The 19,162-nt window shown below is 27.7% G+C and overlaps 2 protein-coding genes across 2 annotated transcripts; both read left to right on the plus strand.

Moving 5' to 3' along the window:
• Positions 1–8,820: 8,820 nt before the first annotated feature.
• Positions 8,821–9,450, plus strand: LOC112687600 (protein GVQW3-like). Its single transcript, XM_025560392.1, has 2 exons — positions 8,821–9,183; positions 9,238–9,450. Exons 1-2 carry the CDS (start codon positions 8,821–8,823, stop codon positions 9,448–9,450), a joined length of 576 nt encoding a protein of 191 aa, XP_025416177.1.
• Positions 9,451–11,488: 2,038 nt separating this feature from the next.
• On the plus strand, positions 11,489–17,953 carry LOC112687705 (lysosomal alpha-glucosidase-like). Its single transcript, XM_025560576.1, has 19 exons — positions 11,489–11,680; positions 11,783–12,419; positions 12,485–12,651; positions 12,724–12,898; positions 12,957–13,047; positions 13,732–13,900; positions 13,959–14,025; positions 14,088–14,189; positions 14,249–14,386; positions 14,452–14,571; positions 15,572–15,783; positions 15,844–15,977; positions 16,033–16,184; positions 16,246–16,394; positions 16,463–16,547; positions 16,774–16,955; positions 17,076–17,164; positions 17,225–17,427; positions 17,834–17,953. Exons 2-19 carry the CDS (start codon positions 11,883–11,885, stop codon positions 17,909–17,911), a joined length of 2,850 nt encoding a protein of 949 aa, XP_025416361.1. The 5' UTR covers positions 11,489–11,680; positions 11,783–11,882; the 3' UTR covers positions 17,912–17,953.
• Positions 17,954–19,162: the final 1,209 nt, after the last annotated feature.

Raw genomic sequence — 19,162 nt, forward strand, 5'->3', positions numbered from 1 at the left:
TATAATAATAACTCGTATAAATAAATAAACAGATACTAATTTCTTAAAAAAAAAATTTTAGTAAAACGTTAGAAATAACGTTAGAGAGTAGGGTATTTTGTAACTTAAAGAAATACGATTTTGTCCAGGTTGATATGTTACATACTCGTTATCATAATGTCATTTAAAATTAATAGCTATAACAATATCACAAAAATGTACCTATACATTATAACCAAATTCTTAATGTAATTAATTAATATCTAATTTATAATTTGATGATATATACCTAAGTTTATTCATTAATTTGTTATAAGTCAGATATATTAAAACAAATCAAGTAATATATTATTTAAATGCAAATTAAATAAGTTGTGAGATATATTTAAAAACAATACTTTTATACTGTGTAGGGTAATTTTTCACAAGAATATTATCAGTCACTATAATTAAAAAAAAAAAAAAAAAAAAAAAGTACTAACCAATTTACTGGTTGCTTATCTTCGATTGATATTTTATTAAAAAAAATACTAGGAAGAATGATGATTATTTAAAGTATTCTTCACCACTAAATGCTTTAATCAAAATTGTATGGACTCATAATCCTACCGTTGACTCATGTAATACTTTGACATTTTTAAGAACAATAAGTGAAGTAAGAATGTTTTATAATTTATAAATGTCTTTTACTCAAAACAGAAATTGTTTTATTTATATCTTATTTTATGTTGTTTAAGAAAGTTGGCTAAACCCTATTTGATAAAAGTAAAATATATTTTCGCGGTTTTTTCAAATAAACCAATGAAAACAGCGTATTTGTATTCGACAATGGGGCTCTAACCCAGAGGTGCCCAACCAGGGTGCCACGGCACTCTAAGGTACCGCGATATAAAATTTAGGGTGCGGCAAAAATATTTGAAATACATATTTATTTTTAAGCGCCTTCATGAAAAATATAGTACTGTGAGTAATAAAACAGACTATACTCTATGTCTATAGTATAAAAACTATTGTGTATAGTTAATTAGGTATATAAAATATAATTTAATGAATTAATTATTAAAACATATAATTTTTACATAGTAATACTGAGATGTTCAATTTATTTTAATTTTCATACTGGTTCGATTGCTATCGATTTGATGTGAACTGTTTTAGAGTTATTTACAGTCAAATACTTGTTACTTTGTCTTATCTTTATTATTTATTAATGCTAAATAAAACCGAAGTTACAAAATATAAATTTAAATATATGATATATTAGTATTGTGTATTCAGTATAAACTATAGAGTATAAAGCATTGGCTATAGGGTGCCTCCAAATTTTTAAAAAATAATAAAGGGTGTCGTGAGTCAAAAAAAGTTGGGAACCTCCGCTCTAGCCGGTTTGGTAATACGCGGCCGGGGAATATATAAATTATGTCATAATTTTAAACATTATTATGTACTGAAAAAATATAAATAAATATATTAAAAACATTATATTTAAATTGTTAATAAAAATGAATACTTTAATAACAAAAGAAAAAATGTAAAGGGGTCAAGAGATTACTCATGCAGTTAAAACACGAAAATATATTTCATAATAAAAAACAAATACCATTTCAAATAAATTGAAATTTAATTTATAAATTTAGAATATTAATAATTTAACTAAATATAGAAAGGAGAAAAATTGATTTATGTAATGGAAAAATATTATTTACACAACGGAGAATACTTAATTATTTTAAGTTTAATAAGTTAATGGATTAAATATAAAAAAATTAAGTCAAAGCTTAAAAACATAAATTTAATCAATTTTGTTATAATTACAGTTGTTATTCAAAATAAAAACGACCTACCGTTATTCCTGGGAGTAAGTAGATAAGTTGTCACTCGTAAGTTTGTTTTACTCTGGATCGGCTTCTAGATTTCGGCTGTTTACTCTAATACAAAGAACAAATACAATATTTCAATAATTAATTATACTTTGATCATTAAAGAAAAATAAATAATAATTTATTTTTTTATTTTATTAGTATTAATATATACAATGGGCAGGAATTATAAAAAACATAATTTGTAAGAATGACAATAATTAACAAACGTGAATTAAATAATACAAGTAATATTAGACATAGATTATCTGTCTCATCGTTGCTCCCATCGCAGTATGGCGCCAAAAAATATTATTTAAATTTAAATGTTTTTTATTTACAAAAAATTATTTTAACGCATTAATCGATGGAATACTGTGGTCTGTTAAGGTTGTAATAGTTTATATACACTCTCATTTAAGTTTAAAACGATTTTTACTAAAATTATTAGGCTATAGCTCATATTAGGATATAACAATGTATTGTTATTTGAAATATGAATTAAATATTAAAAAATTGTGTCTTATAACAATAAATAATATTTATAAATACTTGTCAATCGCCATAAAAGAAGTACGTTTAAAAAGGCTTAGTTTTTTAATTTATTTGTTATTAATATTAATACTCATATACTCTTGGCAGTAATCATAAAAAAATGTAATTTGTACGAATGTAATGATTTAACAAACCGAAATAGAATATGACAAATAACATTGTACATAGATTAGCTGTCTCATCATTGTTTCCATTACGGTTTGTTAATCCGTGTGCCGCGGAATATTATTTAAATGTAGAAGTCTTTATTTAGGTACAACAATTTATTTTAATTATAAAAAGACATTAACCAACTTAATACTAAGGTCTGTTGTAGGTTTAATAGTTTCTATTTACCCTTACTTGAATATCGTTTCGATTTATTTATTTTTAAATATTTCTAACTATTTTTCTTTAGCGTGTGCGAGAATAAAAGGATCAATATAGCGTATTTGTTATTCATAACATGGATGAAATATTTCTCATTTAAATTTTTTTGAAAATTCTGATGCTTTACGTTAATATATCCAAGCAATTTGTTAGGCTTTGTGTTGCCAATGTCTTCATTTGAAGAGGTTTTCTTTTCTTTTTTTATTCTTTCCTCGACCCTGTTGTGTGTTAAGTTACCCAGAACGCCACTGCGCGTCTTTTTAATGTCGTGTCCTTATCGGTCCAATTCAAATTGTTGACGTATTTCTAATATGGATATAATTTATTATCAATAAGCTCATTGTTTTATTGTTTTAATCATGAAGACTAGTTATATATATATATATATAAATATCTAGTTTTCATGGTTTTATTATTAATCAATTATCAATCAAGTACTTTAATAATAAAGGATAAATTTCATCATCTAAATACTTTCTTTCATTTGTTTTATTATATTTTATAACATGAATACATATTATGTACAGTATTGTACACCATAATACACCACTAAATACCACGCTGTTTACGTAAAACTGTATTTGTTGTTCACAGAAAATATATTCAATAAAAACGGTTGTCTATATTGTTACGTTTTTGTGTTTCGAGTCCTTATATATATATATATATATATATACCTTCTGATGAGAAATTTGGCACATTGAGAAGTTTATGTACCAAAATATAAAATAATATAATATATAAAATAATTTAAAATTTTTTGTGTCCGTAAATGCCAACATTTAGCCCCTTTTTTTCCAGCTATCAAAATGTGATAACATTGATAAAACGATAACATTTTTATTATAATAATTTTATATATTGCTAAATTTAAATTAAAATAGTTAAATACATGAAAAGTTAAATAAATTTAATAATACACAATTCGAAAAACAAACACAATATTTAAAATTTACAATTCAACAATATATTAAGAAATTAATTTTTTTGGTCATTTTAATTTTTTTGGTCATACATTTTAAAGCAATACATATACATACCTATGATAAAAATAATTATTATTTAACTCTCAGCAAATCTTAGTCCTAAAAATAATGTGACGGCATGAAATAAATTATTTCACTAATATTAAACTTCAAATATTAAAATTAATATTGACAAAAAAAAATAATATACTAATAAAAGAGTAACATTTATAATCTATAAATTTAATATTTACTTTTTGTAGGCAACAGTAAAATACATGAATTATTTTAAATTGAAAGTTAATTGACTAATTAATTTTATCATGTGGCTATATATTTACATTTTAGATTTTAAATTTGCTAGACGTGTTGCTGTGTTGATAGAATTAATACAAATAAATACCTATTAGTATTGTTTATTATTTGTTATAGATATCTGTGTTAATCATTAGATATATTTAATTATTTATATTGTAGATGCATTAAGGGGGGGGACTAAGTCCCCCACGGTTTTTTTTTTAGATTAATTTGCTTTGGAACGCTAATTGTTCAGCTACATTTAGAGTCCACCTTTATTTTTTTTTTCCAATTCAACCACTGTTAACGATTGAAACATAGTTATTTTTAAAAAATTGAATTAAATTAGTAGGTAATCTAAATAAAATACATATAAAAAGGATATTTAAAACAGCTATAAATTTATCAACTTTTAATATATAAATAAACATTACCAATTATAATTTATAAATATGCTTTCTGAAAATTCATCGGATATTGGCGCGGAATCCGTATGGCTTATCAAAAATAATTTCGGTGAACATTCATGAAACATTAGTAGTATTACCACAGAATAGATTTATCTATTCTACAGTAATACACCATACATAAGTTATAAATTGACAATAATTACATATTTTACGTCGTATATGCATTTTATTGTTGTTATACAATAAATATGATTGCTTTATTTATAAGTTATGAGTTATGAGATTTACAAAAAAGAAAACATCGTTAAAGGCAGGGGCTATTGGTACGTATTCGAGAGTATATGGCGAATACACATCAACAGATTTTCGATTTTCGGCGTATACCTAATGTAAAATATTATTTTACAGGTATACGCTTCTAAAATAACTAGAAAACAAAAAAAAAAATAATAATAATAATTTAATAGTTCATCGAAAAACATTATGAAGTATGAAATTGATTCAAATATTTATTTGTTAAAGATAACAATGTACACTGTGTTAAATGTATTTTTTTAACTGTAGTGAATAACATTGAATAAAATAGTATGGAGTGTGAACATTTCAGCCCATGGTTATTAAATTTGTACCGTGCGATTTATGACGCGGTGCAAATATTTATATTGTGATGTTATATTTTATAGTCTTAATAGAAGTTATAAACATGTAGTTATAAAGGATTAGTTAAATTTTTTCGAACGTATCGAGAAAAAACAATTGTCGAGTGAAGCAAGAAAATTTATTTTAGGATTAATATCCATATATTTTTAGTGTGCATACCCACAAATATATTTACTAATACACCACTGGTTAAAGGTAATATATATAATATAATATTTAAAATATGTAATGTTATTTTATATAGTATTGATTGCTAAATATTTCATTTGAATACGTTTCAAATTTTACAATAATTTAAATAACGCAAAACGCTAAATTGCTCATAAAATCTTGTAACATTTCTAATTTACGGGATACTCAAAAAAATTTTTATTTTTTTTATTTTTTTATTTGCGTTTCACAATCTATACAATTTGATTACAATAAGTGTAAATGATAAAATAGAAAAAACAGACATTGAATTTGATTTGAAGAAGCAACTCATCGACGTCACTCCTTAGGGTGTTATATTATACAAGCATGGGATTAATTAAGAGAAGGTCATGGCACCATTTTCTTTTCATTCTTTTGAGAGGGTTTCCAGGGATAGGTAAAGTCAAATATGTTGTGAGGATGTTCGGATAATTTTTTAAAGAGTTGTGGTATCGAGAGTAATAATTTGTAGCAGTTTGTTCGATTTTTTTCATTTTTAGGTCGGAATGTAATGTTTGATTTGTTACATAGAATGGAGCATTAGTAATTAGACGGAAGATTTTATTTTGAGATATTTGGATTTTATTCAAGTTTGATTTTTTAGCAAATACTCAAATCTGAATGCCATATGTCCATATATGTTTTAGGAGGATCTTATAGAGAAAGAAGAAGTTTTGTGTGAAGAGTAAGTTTCGACTTTGAATGCAGGATTTATCTAAGTAAGCGTAGACGGGCGTTTACTTTAAATTGTGTACAGTGGATATGGTGTGACCAGTTCAGATTTTATCAAAGTGTACTCCAAGGTATTTTGTTGTATTCGAGGTTGGTATTATAATATTATTTAATGTTATTGGTGGGCAGATTCCATGTTTGAGTGTAAAGGTAATATGCCATGATTTTATTTCGTTAATTTTAACTTTCCAGTTTTTGTACCAAGATCCTAGTTCATAAAGGTGGGATTGGAGATTTTCAGAAGCCATGAGAGGATTTTCGTGAACGGAAAGAATGGCTTTGTCGTCAGCGTATTCAGCTACTAAGGTGTTTAATGAGGTCGGTTGGTCAGCAATGAATATGTTAAAAAGAAGAGGGGCAGCTATCTCTCCTTGTGGAACTCCAGCGTTGATTGTGGATAAGTATGATAAACTTGTGCGATATCGAACAGCGAATTGACGTTCAGTGAGGTACGATTGGAAAATTAAGTAAAACGAAGGTAGTAAAATCTTTTTAAGTTTATAGAGAAGGTCGGCATGTCACATCCGGTCGAATGAATGCGCGACGTCAAGAAAGACTGCGGTACAATATTGTTTTTTTTATTTCCAGCGAAGCTGTGATTGTGTCCGTTATGCAATTGATTTGGTGGATAGTGGAATGAAAATTACGGAACCCAAATTGTGTATTTGGAATAATTCTTGAATTAAATATTATTAGAGTTAATCTTTTGAGGATTAGTTTTTCCAGAACTTTTGAAAAAAAAAGGAAAAAGACTTATAGGTCTGTAAGAAGTTGAGGAATCTGGGGGTTTTCCAGGTTTTGGAATTACTACTATAATAGAAAATTTCGACTGAAGTGGGAAGTGTGAGAGATAGAATATGGCATTTAAAATATATGTAAGAAGAACTAGAGTTTTCCTCGGTAGGTGTCTTTCGACCTCATATGTTATGAGATCGAAGCCAGGAGATTTTTTTTTTTTTGAGAAAGGTTGATATGCAATGTTTGACTTTGGCTGGTGAAAAGGCTTTTGGTGGTAGGGACATTTGTAGCGGTGATAGAAAGTAGTTTGTAACGTCATTAGATATAAGTTGATTTTCTATATTGGTGTGTGGTTTAAAAACTTCGGTTAAATGGTTTTGGAAGAGTTCGCCTTTTTTTTGAATCATTAATGGCCCATGAGCTATCAGGATTTTTAAGATGAGGGAAACAAGGTTTGTCTCTAAGCACTTTTTTTTTTGTAGTTTTCCAGATTGAGCTGTCCTGGATAGAGAGAGATTCTTAAGTTTGTAATGAGTCCTTTCTAAATTTAGCTAGTAACCTCTTTAAATGTTCTGTTAGCGTATTAAGACGTGTTTTATCTGATGAATATATTGGCTTGCCATAGCGATCTAACGTCGTTTTTCAGTTATTAGTTAACGTATATATGTGGGTGAGTTTAATTGAAAGGGTTTTTGGATGTTTGTAGTTGGGGTGGTAGAATTCCATGCAGCAAACTGAATAGACGTTGTTAGATTTGTTATGACGTCTTCGATATCGTCTGGAGATTTTAATTGTATATCAAATTTAGTGGTTTTTAGGAGAAAATCGTTGAACTTCACCCAGTCAGTGGTTTTATTTACTAAATAAGGGTTGTTGGAGCTGATCGGAGGTGAGGAATTGGTGGTTAGTACAACTGAGTGGTTGGAGTGTAAATCATTGAAGTTTTCTACGTGGTGAAAAAGGTGATTTGGAGCTTTTGAAATCAAGTATATCTGGACATTTGTTTGGAGATGTAGGCCAGTAAGTTGGGAGTGAAGGAGAGTACACTTGGTATTGTTCGGGAGAGATGAGCAATAATAGTTTATTACCACGGGGGGGTGCTTGTTCGGCAACCATAATGAGGATGTTTCGCATTACAATCTCCGCAACAATGAAGTTGTAGCCAAGCGAAGTGAGAAACTGTTTGAACTGCTGTGTTGTTATGTTGTGTCTAGGAGGGCAATAGACCGCGGCTATTGTTATTGGAATGTGGTTTAAGTTTATAGAGATTGTGCAAGTTTGTAAATAGTTTTCGGTTGTATTTGGAATAGAGTTGAAGTGTATAGAAGTTCGAACTAGTATTGCAGAGCCAGCATGTGCAATACCATCTGGGTGATGAGATGTGGTTAGGTGATAGCTAGGTATGTTTAATTTGGAGCGTTCGGTAAGATGGGATTCGGATTAAGGAGCTATGTCTATTCTTTTCTCGTGTAACTCGACTATTAATTCATTTACGTGATTTAGAATGACATTGGAGTTTCAAAAGAGAATAATATGAGAGTTTGATGTGAAAGAGTTATTTACCATTTGTTACCTATAGATATCGATTGTGTTCCGCGTCGTTATCATTACCGGCCTAACCGGTCTAGTGTACCGACGGGCCTTTGATTTTATTATATTCAGTCGGGAAAAGTATTCTAAATTGTAAAGGTGCCGACTCCGCACTTAAAATAAAAGACTTATTAATAAACATCAAATTAATTATTTATATTTTATATTTTATTCCTTAATTTCATACAGTCCATTAACGATAAAATTTATAACTGATGTAAATTTATCAGATCAACACCATTGTTATTTTCAAGACGTGTAATAACAGTAGTAAGGAGAGATACGAGGTCTGACAATAAAGTAATGAGACTGATTTTTTCGCCGTGTTTGTGGCAGCACTGCGAATCTGAAACTTCGGGTCCTTAATCTCTAAATTTAAATCTATTTATAAATGTATTTGGAATATCTGTATAGTTATTATTTCACCGTTAGTATCGTTTCATTTATGTTAGTGTACGGGTGAGTGTCACGAAAATGGAACGACGTAATATCGAGCACCGGTATGCGATAAAATTTTGTGTTAAACTCGGCAAATCTGCAAAGGAAACATTTGATAAAATAGTTAAAGTTTTCGGTGATGAAGCCATGAGTCGTGTACAGGTATTTCGGTGGCACAAAGAATTTAAAAATGGTCGTGAAAGCGTCGGAGATGAGCCGCGAAGTGGAAGGGCAGTTGAAGTTCGAACTGACAACAACGTTCAACGGGTGCGGGCACTTGTGAGTCAAGTTGGGTGGTTGACTATTCGAATGTTGTCTAATGAGTTAAACATTAACCGTGAAACAGTTAGAAAGATTTTGATTGAAGATTTGAGCATGAAAAAGCTTTGTGCAAAAATGGTTCCAAAAAATCTTTCAGAGGAACAAAAACATGTGCGAATGACTGTCGCTTAGGTCTGTCTTGAACAGCTAGAAAATGATTCAAAACTTTTGGAACGTGTAGTTACTGGAAACAAGAGTTGGTTCTTTCAGTATGATCCAGAAACAAAGCGACAGAGCCAACAATGGCTGTCTCCTGGCTCAGCAAGACCAAAAAAAGCAAGAATGAGCAAATCAAAAGTCAAAATAATGATGATTTCCTTTTGGCAGCAATGGGTTGGTGCATAAGGAATTTTTGCCACCTGGTCAGACCGTTAATCAACAGTTCTATATCGAAGTACTCGAATGGTTGCGAAAAAAGAATCGTTAGAGTCCGTCCAGACATCACAAACAGATGGATCCTTCACCATGACAATGCGCCTTGTCATCGTGCTTTCAGTGTGACGCAATTTTTTACCTCAAAAAATATTATAGTATTGCCCCAGCCACCATATTCCCCGGATATGTCTCCGTGTGAGTTTTTTCTGTTCCCCGAATCAAATAAGTCGTAAAAGGAACACATTTTGATTCGGTAAAAGACATACAAACGTCTGTGACGAGGGTACTACAGGAGCTTCCAGTTAATGACTTCTAGAAATCTTATGAAAACTGGAAAAATCGTTGGACTCAATGTGTAGCTGTCCAAGGAGAATATATTGAAGGGGACCATATCGATGTGCCCTCATTTTTAAGTATATGTGATTTTTTCAATTAGTCTCATTACTTTATTGTCAGACCTCGTATAAGTGGGGTTATTAGGGACCTAAATTCTGATATGAAGTTGTAAGTAAAAATTGAGTTAATATGGGTTTGTTGATTTATATTAGGGTGTGAGGAGTCTTGTTTTATGCCAGAGGTTGCTTGAGAGTAAGATCTTTGTGGGTGAGGGCCTAAGGGTGGAGAGGGTCGGAGTGTCGTCTGAGTGCTAGCTTGTGTTTCGGAGGGGCTTACATTTTGAGGGGAGGTAGATATGTTGGTTTGTAGCGTTGTTTTTGCAGTTGCTTATGAATCTGACATCCTCTGTAGTTGGACGGATGGTTACATCTATTGAATTATAGGTGAGTATTTAAAGTACGTAAAGTCACTCGCTGTAAGATCATCCGAAAATTAATTTTGTGTACCTTCTTGTCTGTTTAAAATATTTTCCAAAAATGAACGTAACTTAAAATTATCGAGCTTACTTAACGGAATATTACATGAAAGAAAGGCACGAGTTAAATCTAAAAAGTATTCTAACCTATTTGTATGACATGATGTATTGGCAATAAAACTATGTGACATATTTTTTTTTTTTGTTCTTCAATTAATTAAATTAAAATTAATTTAATTAACTCTTTGTTGAACTCCATTTATATGTGTGTTTCTTAATATATGTTGTTGTATGAAAACGTTTTTCAGTAGCAATTTTTTCATTGCACACCTTATACAATAACGCTAATCCGTCGAAAGAAAAAATCTAAAATCTATAACCTTTAATTTTAAATTCAAAAATACCAAAAATGACTTCTAAACCCTTAAAATTCCCTAGAAAATGAGGAAAATGACATTAAAATCAAAAATTGTGAAAAAAATGGAAAATAAAATTTCTTATTCTTATTTAAAAATACGTAAAACATATTTGTAACAAAGCGAGCATCGTACAGAAAGCTTCAGAAAAAAAATGCAAAGTGCAACGAAATCTCAGCTCTACTCATAACGGTTAAATATCTCATAACGGTTAACAATATATATTATTTTGATTTAAGCCCTGGTCCATACTTAGTGAAAAAATCAAATAAAACATAAACGAAACTTTCAAAACACAGATAGGTATTAAAAAAGAACTACACAGTCCATTCTAAGTGGATTCGGCATTAGATTGAAAAAACTACAAATATTAAGGATTCACCTGCTTTAAATATTACCAACAATTTTACTTGTTAATTTCGAGTCTGAATTAAAGAAAAAATTTAAGTCGCCCTCCCCTCCTAGAAGTAAGTCTAAATACGCCTCTGGCCAGTGGCGTATCCAGGAGGGGTTAGAGGGGTTATTGTCTATTGATTATAATAAAAATACAAAATTCAAAAAAAAATTAATGTCACATTTTTTATAACCCCCCAAAAAAAAAATTCTAGATACGCTACTGCCCATGGCAAAGACTCCCAAAAACGTTTAAATTTTAAACGTTTTGGTATTTAAGAATTTTTTATCTATGATTGAGGGTTTGTTATCTTATTGATAACTATGGTTTATAATTCATGGTAGCTATATTTTATATGTTTACTGTGATAATTATCATAATAAATAATATTGTTTTGAAGGTTTTGAATTTTTTTCATTTTATTCCTCCAGTTATCCGTTATCCAAATAATTAGAATTTTATAAATTCACTGTACGAAAGTTGTAGAGTGTTTGTATTTTTTGCTCCGTTGATCATAAATTAAAGGTATTAAGTTACAAAGTACAGACAACAAACAGTTCTCATTTTTAAATAAAATAAGTAAGGGCATATTAACAGTAATAATATAATTATTTTTATCTAATCAAAATCTCATGTACTGCGCAAATTATTAAACCAGATGAACTTTTCAATGTTTTTCAGTTTGAACTTGGAAGGCAAATATATATGTTAAATATGTATATGTAAATAAAAGTGTTTATTATATAGTGAAATTTTATTTTACAACAATCATTGCCTCAAAATGAAACTGAAATATAAATGTGATATAAAGTCAAATGTGAAAACTCCAATTTTGCATAAAAATACAGTACTAAAATCAACAAAATGTATGAATATAATTTTTTTGCTGCTAAGTATTATTTTGTTGGTAGCTACTTTATTATGTCTATTTTTGAAATATAATAAGAACAACTCATCATACATTGAAATTTTAAATTATCGTCCAAAAGAGCAAATTTATATTTACAATAGTTCATTTATTAATTACTGCTCAGTTGTATCAGATGATTATAAATTTGATTGTTTTCCAAGAGGCAAGGTTAATCAAAATAGTTGTGAAGAAAGAAATTGTTGTTGGTCGCCCAGTACTCCAAATTCTCAAATACCGTGGTGTTATTATCCTTCTAATTATACTAATTACAAAGTTATTAATGTTACCAAATCGAGAAATGAAATAGTATCATATTTCAATTTAACATCAAATACTAATTATATAAATGATATAAAAGTATTATGCATGAAAGTTTTTTTCCAAACAGCTCAACGATTACGCATTAAGGTAATATATAAATATAATTTTTAGCATATTATTTTTTAAAATTTATTTTAATTTTATTTGTTTAGATTTACGATCCTGTAAATAAACGCTATGAGCCACCATTCCCAGAAGTACCAGTATTGAAATTAGATAAATCAAATATTAATGTACCTTTAGTATCAGATTATATCATTGAATTAGCTGAAAATAAAGTTGGATTTGCAATTATAAGAAAAAGTGATAATGTAACTATGTATGTAAATTGAAAATTTTACTCATTATATAATTATTTAAAAAATAAATTAATAAAATGTTTATATTTTAGATTCGATAGTCGAAATATTGGAGGTTTTATTTACTCTGATCAATTTATACAACTATCAGCATTATTGCCGACCAAATATATGTATGGTTTAGGTGAGCATAGATCTAATCTTATGCTTGACATGAATTGGAAAACATATACCTTCTTTAATCATGATAATCCTCCAGCAAATGGTGTAAGCTTATTATTGTTTAGTTTAAAATTTAATTTAATAATTTATATTATTTATTCAGATTAATGGATATGGTTCACATCCATTTTATTTAATATTAGAAAAATCAGGAAAAAGCCATGGAGTGTTTTTATTCAATAGTAATGCAATGGGTATGAAATAATTAAAATACATAAATGTACCATGTTTGATTGTAAACCGTAAAATGTAAAATAATAATATTTGATTTATGGGTTAAATATTTTTATATTTATCCGTAGTTCTAAATATTTGGTATTGGACCAAAATTACATAATTTGTATAAGTATGAAATATTAAAATACCAAAATAGTTTTCTAAATATTAAGTATGTATTTTAAACCTGGAGTGAACTTTAAATTCTTAATCACTGATTAATCGTTGGAATGGTACTGGATATATCAGTACTTTATAACACATAGCCCTTACATATTTTATTTAGGTCACACATTAGTTTATTCAAAACAGTATGATAATTATGTTAATACTGTAATATTTGTTGTATAGTTTTTTTTTTTTTAAATTTAATTCTAGTTTTTACTTTTGTAATTTAGTATATTTTATAAAAAATAAATTTAAATGTTTATAATATTCTAAGTTATTTAATGGCTACTGCTTTTTATTTCAGTTTGTTAATAGATAAATTATATACCCATATACTATTTAATTATATCTAAAAAATTGACAAAAACAAGTAATTGTTTTGCTATTTTTATATTTTATAATTATATACATTTTTATTGTAGTCTCTCTATTCAATATTTTGTTATTTATTATTTAAACCTATTATATTTTTATAATTTTATGTTTATTTTTAGATATTATATTACAACCAATGCCAGCCATCACTTATCGAACCATTGGTGGTATATTAGATTTATATTACTTTATGGGACCAACTCCTTCTGATGTTGTATCTCAATATACAGAAATAATTGGTAATCCATTTTTACCTTCTTATTGGACATTAGGCTTCCATTTATGTCGGTAGGTATTTTTTTAATAATTTAAAAAATTGAAATTAAGTGATTAATTGATTTTTTAGATTCGGACAAACGTTAAAAGAACTTCTTCATGTATATAATAGAACTGTTAGTGCAGGAATCCCTTGGGTAAGTTTTAATATTGAATTTTTACTTCCTAACATATACTTTTAATGTTTTTTTATTTGTAGGATACTCATTGGAATGATATTGATTATATGAAAAATAGAAATGATTTTACTTTAAGTGATGATTTTATAGAACTTCCTAAATATATAAACTTTTTACATGAGGTAGTAATATTTCTTTTATTAATTTGGTTTAGTTATTTACTCTCTTTCTATTTTTAAAGATTGGTATGCATCATGTAGTTATATTGGATCCAGGAATATCATCTCGTGAACCTAAAGGAACTTATCCACCTTATGATGATGGTTTAAAAAAAGGACTTTTCATTAAAAATTCCTCTGGTCTTCCACTTGAAGGCCAAGTAAGATATTTTATTTTAATAAATTTGTTGTAACATACAATATTTTTTACAATTATACTTTCTAGGTTTGGAACCTGAATGGGGGTACTGTGTTTCCAGATTTTACTAATCCTATGTCAATTGATTACTGGATAGATCAAGTATCCTTCTATCATAAAATTCTTCCTTTTGATGGTTTATGGATTGTAAGTAAAATTGTATTTTGTTTTAAATTATTCATTTAAAATTATAGTTCTTTATTTTTACGCTATTCTACATTCTCTCGAGTATGCCTATCACAAGGTTGAACGAGGCAACCATCTACATTCTTGTTTTATTCAGTTGTCGAGACTTTTTTTTTCCTGAAGTATCCACATCACCATGATGGAATTTTTTTATTTTTTAGTTCATCAATTGGTTTCTTTAATATATTACTAATTGTGTTCCAAGCATCGTTCACTTTGACTTGATCCTTATGCCAACAATGCTTTAGATCCCATAAATCAGGTTGAGACTGATAAAGCTCCATAAATTCTATTGATTCTTCGTTATTCCAGTCAGACATTTTAATTATTAATTTATTATTAAAACAAAAAAAAATCATGTAAAGACCAAAACATGAAAAAGACAAAACGGTTGTTGGATCGACAATATCATCATACTGGTCATTGAGTCAGAGTGAGAATGTAGTTAGTAAGCCCCGCCTCATGTCTTGTGGTCTTTGACTTTAGATCAAAAAGCAGACACCGAAAAGAGCGTGCACAAGGCAAGGCGAGACGAGACAAGATGACAGAAATGAGCTGACTACACTCTCGTGCTTGTGCTGCCTCATGTTGCCTTGGCGAGAGTGTAGAGCTACTAGCATTATATTTCCAAACAAATATTTAAATCACATGTTGATAATTGTTGATATTAATATTTTAAACTATTATTATATTAGCCAATATTAAAAATAGGTACTAAAATATAATAATAATTTATTTACAAATTAATATTTCTTTATATTAATTTATAATTTTGTATATAAACATACGCAAGTTACCTAATTATATTTTATATGAATATAGAATTATGGTTTATTAATGAACCATAATTCCATATTTTATTTTAGTATTTTAAACAATTGATTAAAATATGTTTGAAAACCAGAAATTAGGAATACTCACAAATGCCCTTTCTTAACTTATTTTTTTGTTACAATTCTAGGACATGAACGAACCATCAAATTTTGTAAATGGTGATTGGGAAGGCTGCAAGTTTAATCATTCTAATAATTGGGAAAATCCCCAATATATTCCCAATGTTGATGGAGGAAAGTTAAATTATAAAACTATTTGCATGTCTGCTGAGCAGTATGCTGGAGTTCATTATAACATACATAATATTTATGGATTTTCTGAAGCAATAACAACTCAATTGTAAGATTTAATAAAGAATTTATTTTTATTACAAAAAATAATTGCTGAGTATAATTTTAGTGCATTGTCAGTTATTCAAAATGCAAGACCTTTTGTGATATCAAGATCAAGTTTTGCTGGTTTAGGACACTTTGCTGGCCATTGGACTGGTGATATATATTCAACTTGGGATGATATGAAACAATCAATTACTGGTAATAAACAATATTTTAGTTTCTTGTTGAATTATTGTATTCGATTTGATTCCAGATATTATTGTCTTCAATATGTTTGGTATTCCACTTGTTGGTGCTGATATATGCGGTTTTAATAAAAATACCACTGTTGAACTTTGTTCACGTTGGAGTCAATTAGGTGCATTTTATCCATTTTCAAGAAATCATAATTCAAATGAGAATTTTGTGAGTTTTATTTTTAATAAATATGCACTTTATCTCATTTCATTACAATTGTTTATGACAGGATCAAGATCCAGTTGCTTTAGGACCACTTGTTACAGAATCAGCTAAAAAAGCATTGTTAATTCGGTATTCCTTACTTCCATACTTGTATTCACTATTTTGGAGATCACATATTTATGGCGAAACAGTTGCACGTTCTCTATTTTTTGAGTGTGTATATATTTGCTATCAAATTAATGATTGTCGAATAATGTAAATATTAACTTCAATTTATTTAGATACCCATCTGATATCAGTACTTATGCTATTGATACACAGTTTTTATGGGGATCTGCTCTACTAATTTCACCAGTTTTGAAAGAGGTAAGTTAATAAAAATTGAACTTCAAAATGATATACATAATATTTTTCAATACTGTTGATATTTACAGTTTTTTTTATGAACAAAATTCTGCTTAATGTGATCACGTTGGTTTAAGATAATTTTATTATATTAATTGGTTGATTCCATTTTTCATTTTAACAATTTTAATAAGTTTATTATGAGAATGATTAAATAATATTCCTATTTTAACTTTTATAAAATTAGAATCAAGTGGATTTAGATTTATATTTACCAAATGATATATGGTATGATTACTATTCTAAATATATGACAGTAAGTAATGGATCCATTTTTACTGTCAATGCCCCTAAAGATACAATTCCACTTGCAATACGTGGCGGTTATATTTTACCAATTCAAGATCCAGCTACTACTACTACATCAAGGTATCCTTTTATTACTTAAATTGCAAAGTCTTAGTTAATTTATGCAAGTTCAATTTTAAGTTTTGGTTAGCATAAAAATATATTAATCCTAGTTTGTTATAACTATTATTTAAATTATAGCCGTAAAAATCCATTTGGCTTGCTGGTAGCTCCTGATAAAAATAAAGAAGCATTTGGGTATTTGTTTTGGGATGATGGCAATTCATTAAGTAAATAATTAATGTGTTACATCTCTTATTTTATATTTTAATAATAATTTTGTGTTCAAGATGTATGGGAAAATGGGTTTTACAACGAAATCCATTTTAAGCTTTATAATACAACATTATCAAATAAAATTATCACAAATAATTATTCAGATGAAACAATTATTCTACAGCATATTACAATCATGGGTATTCAAAATGAACCTAACAATATTTTAGTGAATGGTAACATACACAATAATTTTTTTTATAATACAACTGAAAAAGTAAGTTTTCATAATTCTAATAATTAAAAAATAATAATTAGTATTTTACATATTGTTTAATTCTCAAATTCAAATTAAATATGATTAATTTACTAATATTTTAACAACGCTTAAAATTAGGGTTGTGTGTTACAATATTAGTATACAGTTATTAATATACCATTCTGTATATATTTGTGTTTATGTATTTATATTATGTAATTAAGAATATTAAAATATTATTAAATTATATTCATAATAGTTTTATTACATTTTTTTTTCTAAAGTTTAATTATAATTTATATAAATAAGATTGTTGTGATAAAAGTTTTTAAATTCGTAGGGTTGCCATACTTAGTTTAAATCAATTGTAATGATAATAAATATTTAATACGATTGATGTTATTAATATTTTTTATTTTTACAGGCCCTATACTTTTCAGCTTTAGACTTGGACTTGAACATGTTTTTCAATATATCATGGACTGAAATTTCAAATAATTAAATTTTTATTTGTATTTATCAAATGTTGTCATTATTTTTTTAAAAATGTTCTTATTCTTGGATTTATTTAAATTATTGCTATTTTAAATAAAATTTTAAAATCTATCAATCTATTTGTTGTTAATATTGAGTGTGGTTATAATAATTTATTACATTTTGAAGTACATCTGTGTGTATAATTGATGACATTTTATTATACCCTGAAAATCATAGGCACAGTAGGAGATGGTATTAGCTCCCTAGTTTTCACCCATAACTTTATCAATTTTTAAATGTATTTTACTTAGCTTAAAAAAATTATTTGAACCATTTAATTACCAATTTTACGTTTCATAACCACATTTTTTGTATTCTATATTATACGTAAAACAATTTTATTAAAAAGAAAAGAACTTTGTTACATTACTACACACTTATTTTTTTATCTTTTTTTTTTAAAAATCTAGATATTCTGAAGTTTTAAAAATGATTATGAAAAAAAAAAAATTTGACTGAAATCATTAGTTTTTGAGTTATACAATTTTGAAAATTGGTTGTAGAAAATCGAGTGGCTTGAAGGTCAAAGTTGAGGGTTGTGCTGAAATATACAATTAATATCAGTATGCATACATTGTTAGCACACGGGTGTACATAACAATATATTATATATCATAGTTTAACTATCGTAATGAGAAGCAATACTTATTAATGCCACGCACACAAAGGGTTGATAATATGTTAACGGCCCGAATTTACTGGCGCTGATCCAAGGGGGGGGGTTAGGTCATTACCTCTCCAAAAATATCAAGATTAGGTTCTTAGTATTTATTTAAAAATTAAACTATGTATAAATTGCGTTTTTAATTTTTTTTCAATTAATTTTTTCTTGTAACAAAAATTTAATACAACATATTATATTTATTTACATTTAAACTACATCATCACTTATTCATAAATCATAATTTCCATTCAACATATTAATAGCGATCATTAGCAAAACTTTCTGATATAATGTTGTTGGCGAGTATAAATATAATAATGGTATAATATAAATATAATGGTAAATCTGCGGAAATGTTCGACTTTCGACGAAAAGATAACTTATTTTATAAATGATTATTGGGGTAACACCATAGCCAAGAAAAGTTATTTCTTCGAATATAGTACTACCCCGAATAAATTAGGTACTACAAATTTCATTTGCTCCGAATATGACTGATGAAAATTATGATGCCACGAACAATCATTATTCCAATAACGATATTCCGATATT

Source organism: Sipha flava, unplaced genomic scaffold (assembly GCF_003268045.1).
Source record: "Sipha flava isolate LNK unplaced genomic scaffold, YSA_version1 35a_pilon_pilon, whole genome shotgun sequence".
Taxonomy (NCBI): domain Eukaryota; kingdom Metazoa; phylum Arthropoda; class Insecta; order Hemiptera; family Aphididae; genus Sipha; species Sipha flava.

What these genes read in the sequence shown, in the direction of transcription:
- LOC112687600 (XM_025560392.1), top strand. Translation starts at nt 8,821, where the DNA reads ATGGAACGACGTAATATCGAGCACCGGTATGCGATAAAATTTTGTGTT. An exon ending in AAAAGCTTTGTGCAAAAATG is followed by an intron (nt 9,184 to 9,237) that starts GTTCCAAAAAAT and finishes ACTGTCGCTTAG; the next exon opens with GTCTGTCTTGAACAGCTAGA.
- LOC112687705 (XM_025560576.1), top strand. Translation starts at nt 11,883, where the DNA reads ATGAAACTGAAATATAAATGTGATATAAAGTCAAATGTGAAAACTCCA. An exon ending in ATAATCCTCCAGCAAATGGT is followed by an intron (nt 12,899 to 12,956) that starts GTAAGCTTATTA and finishes TTATTTATTCAG; the next exon opens with ATTAATGGATATGGTTCACA. An exon ending in GAAGCAATAACAACTCAATT is followed by an intron (nt 15,784 to 15,843) that starts GTAAGATTTAAT and finishes GTATAATTTTAG; the next exon opens with TGCATTGTCAGTTATTCAAA.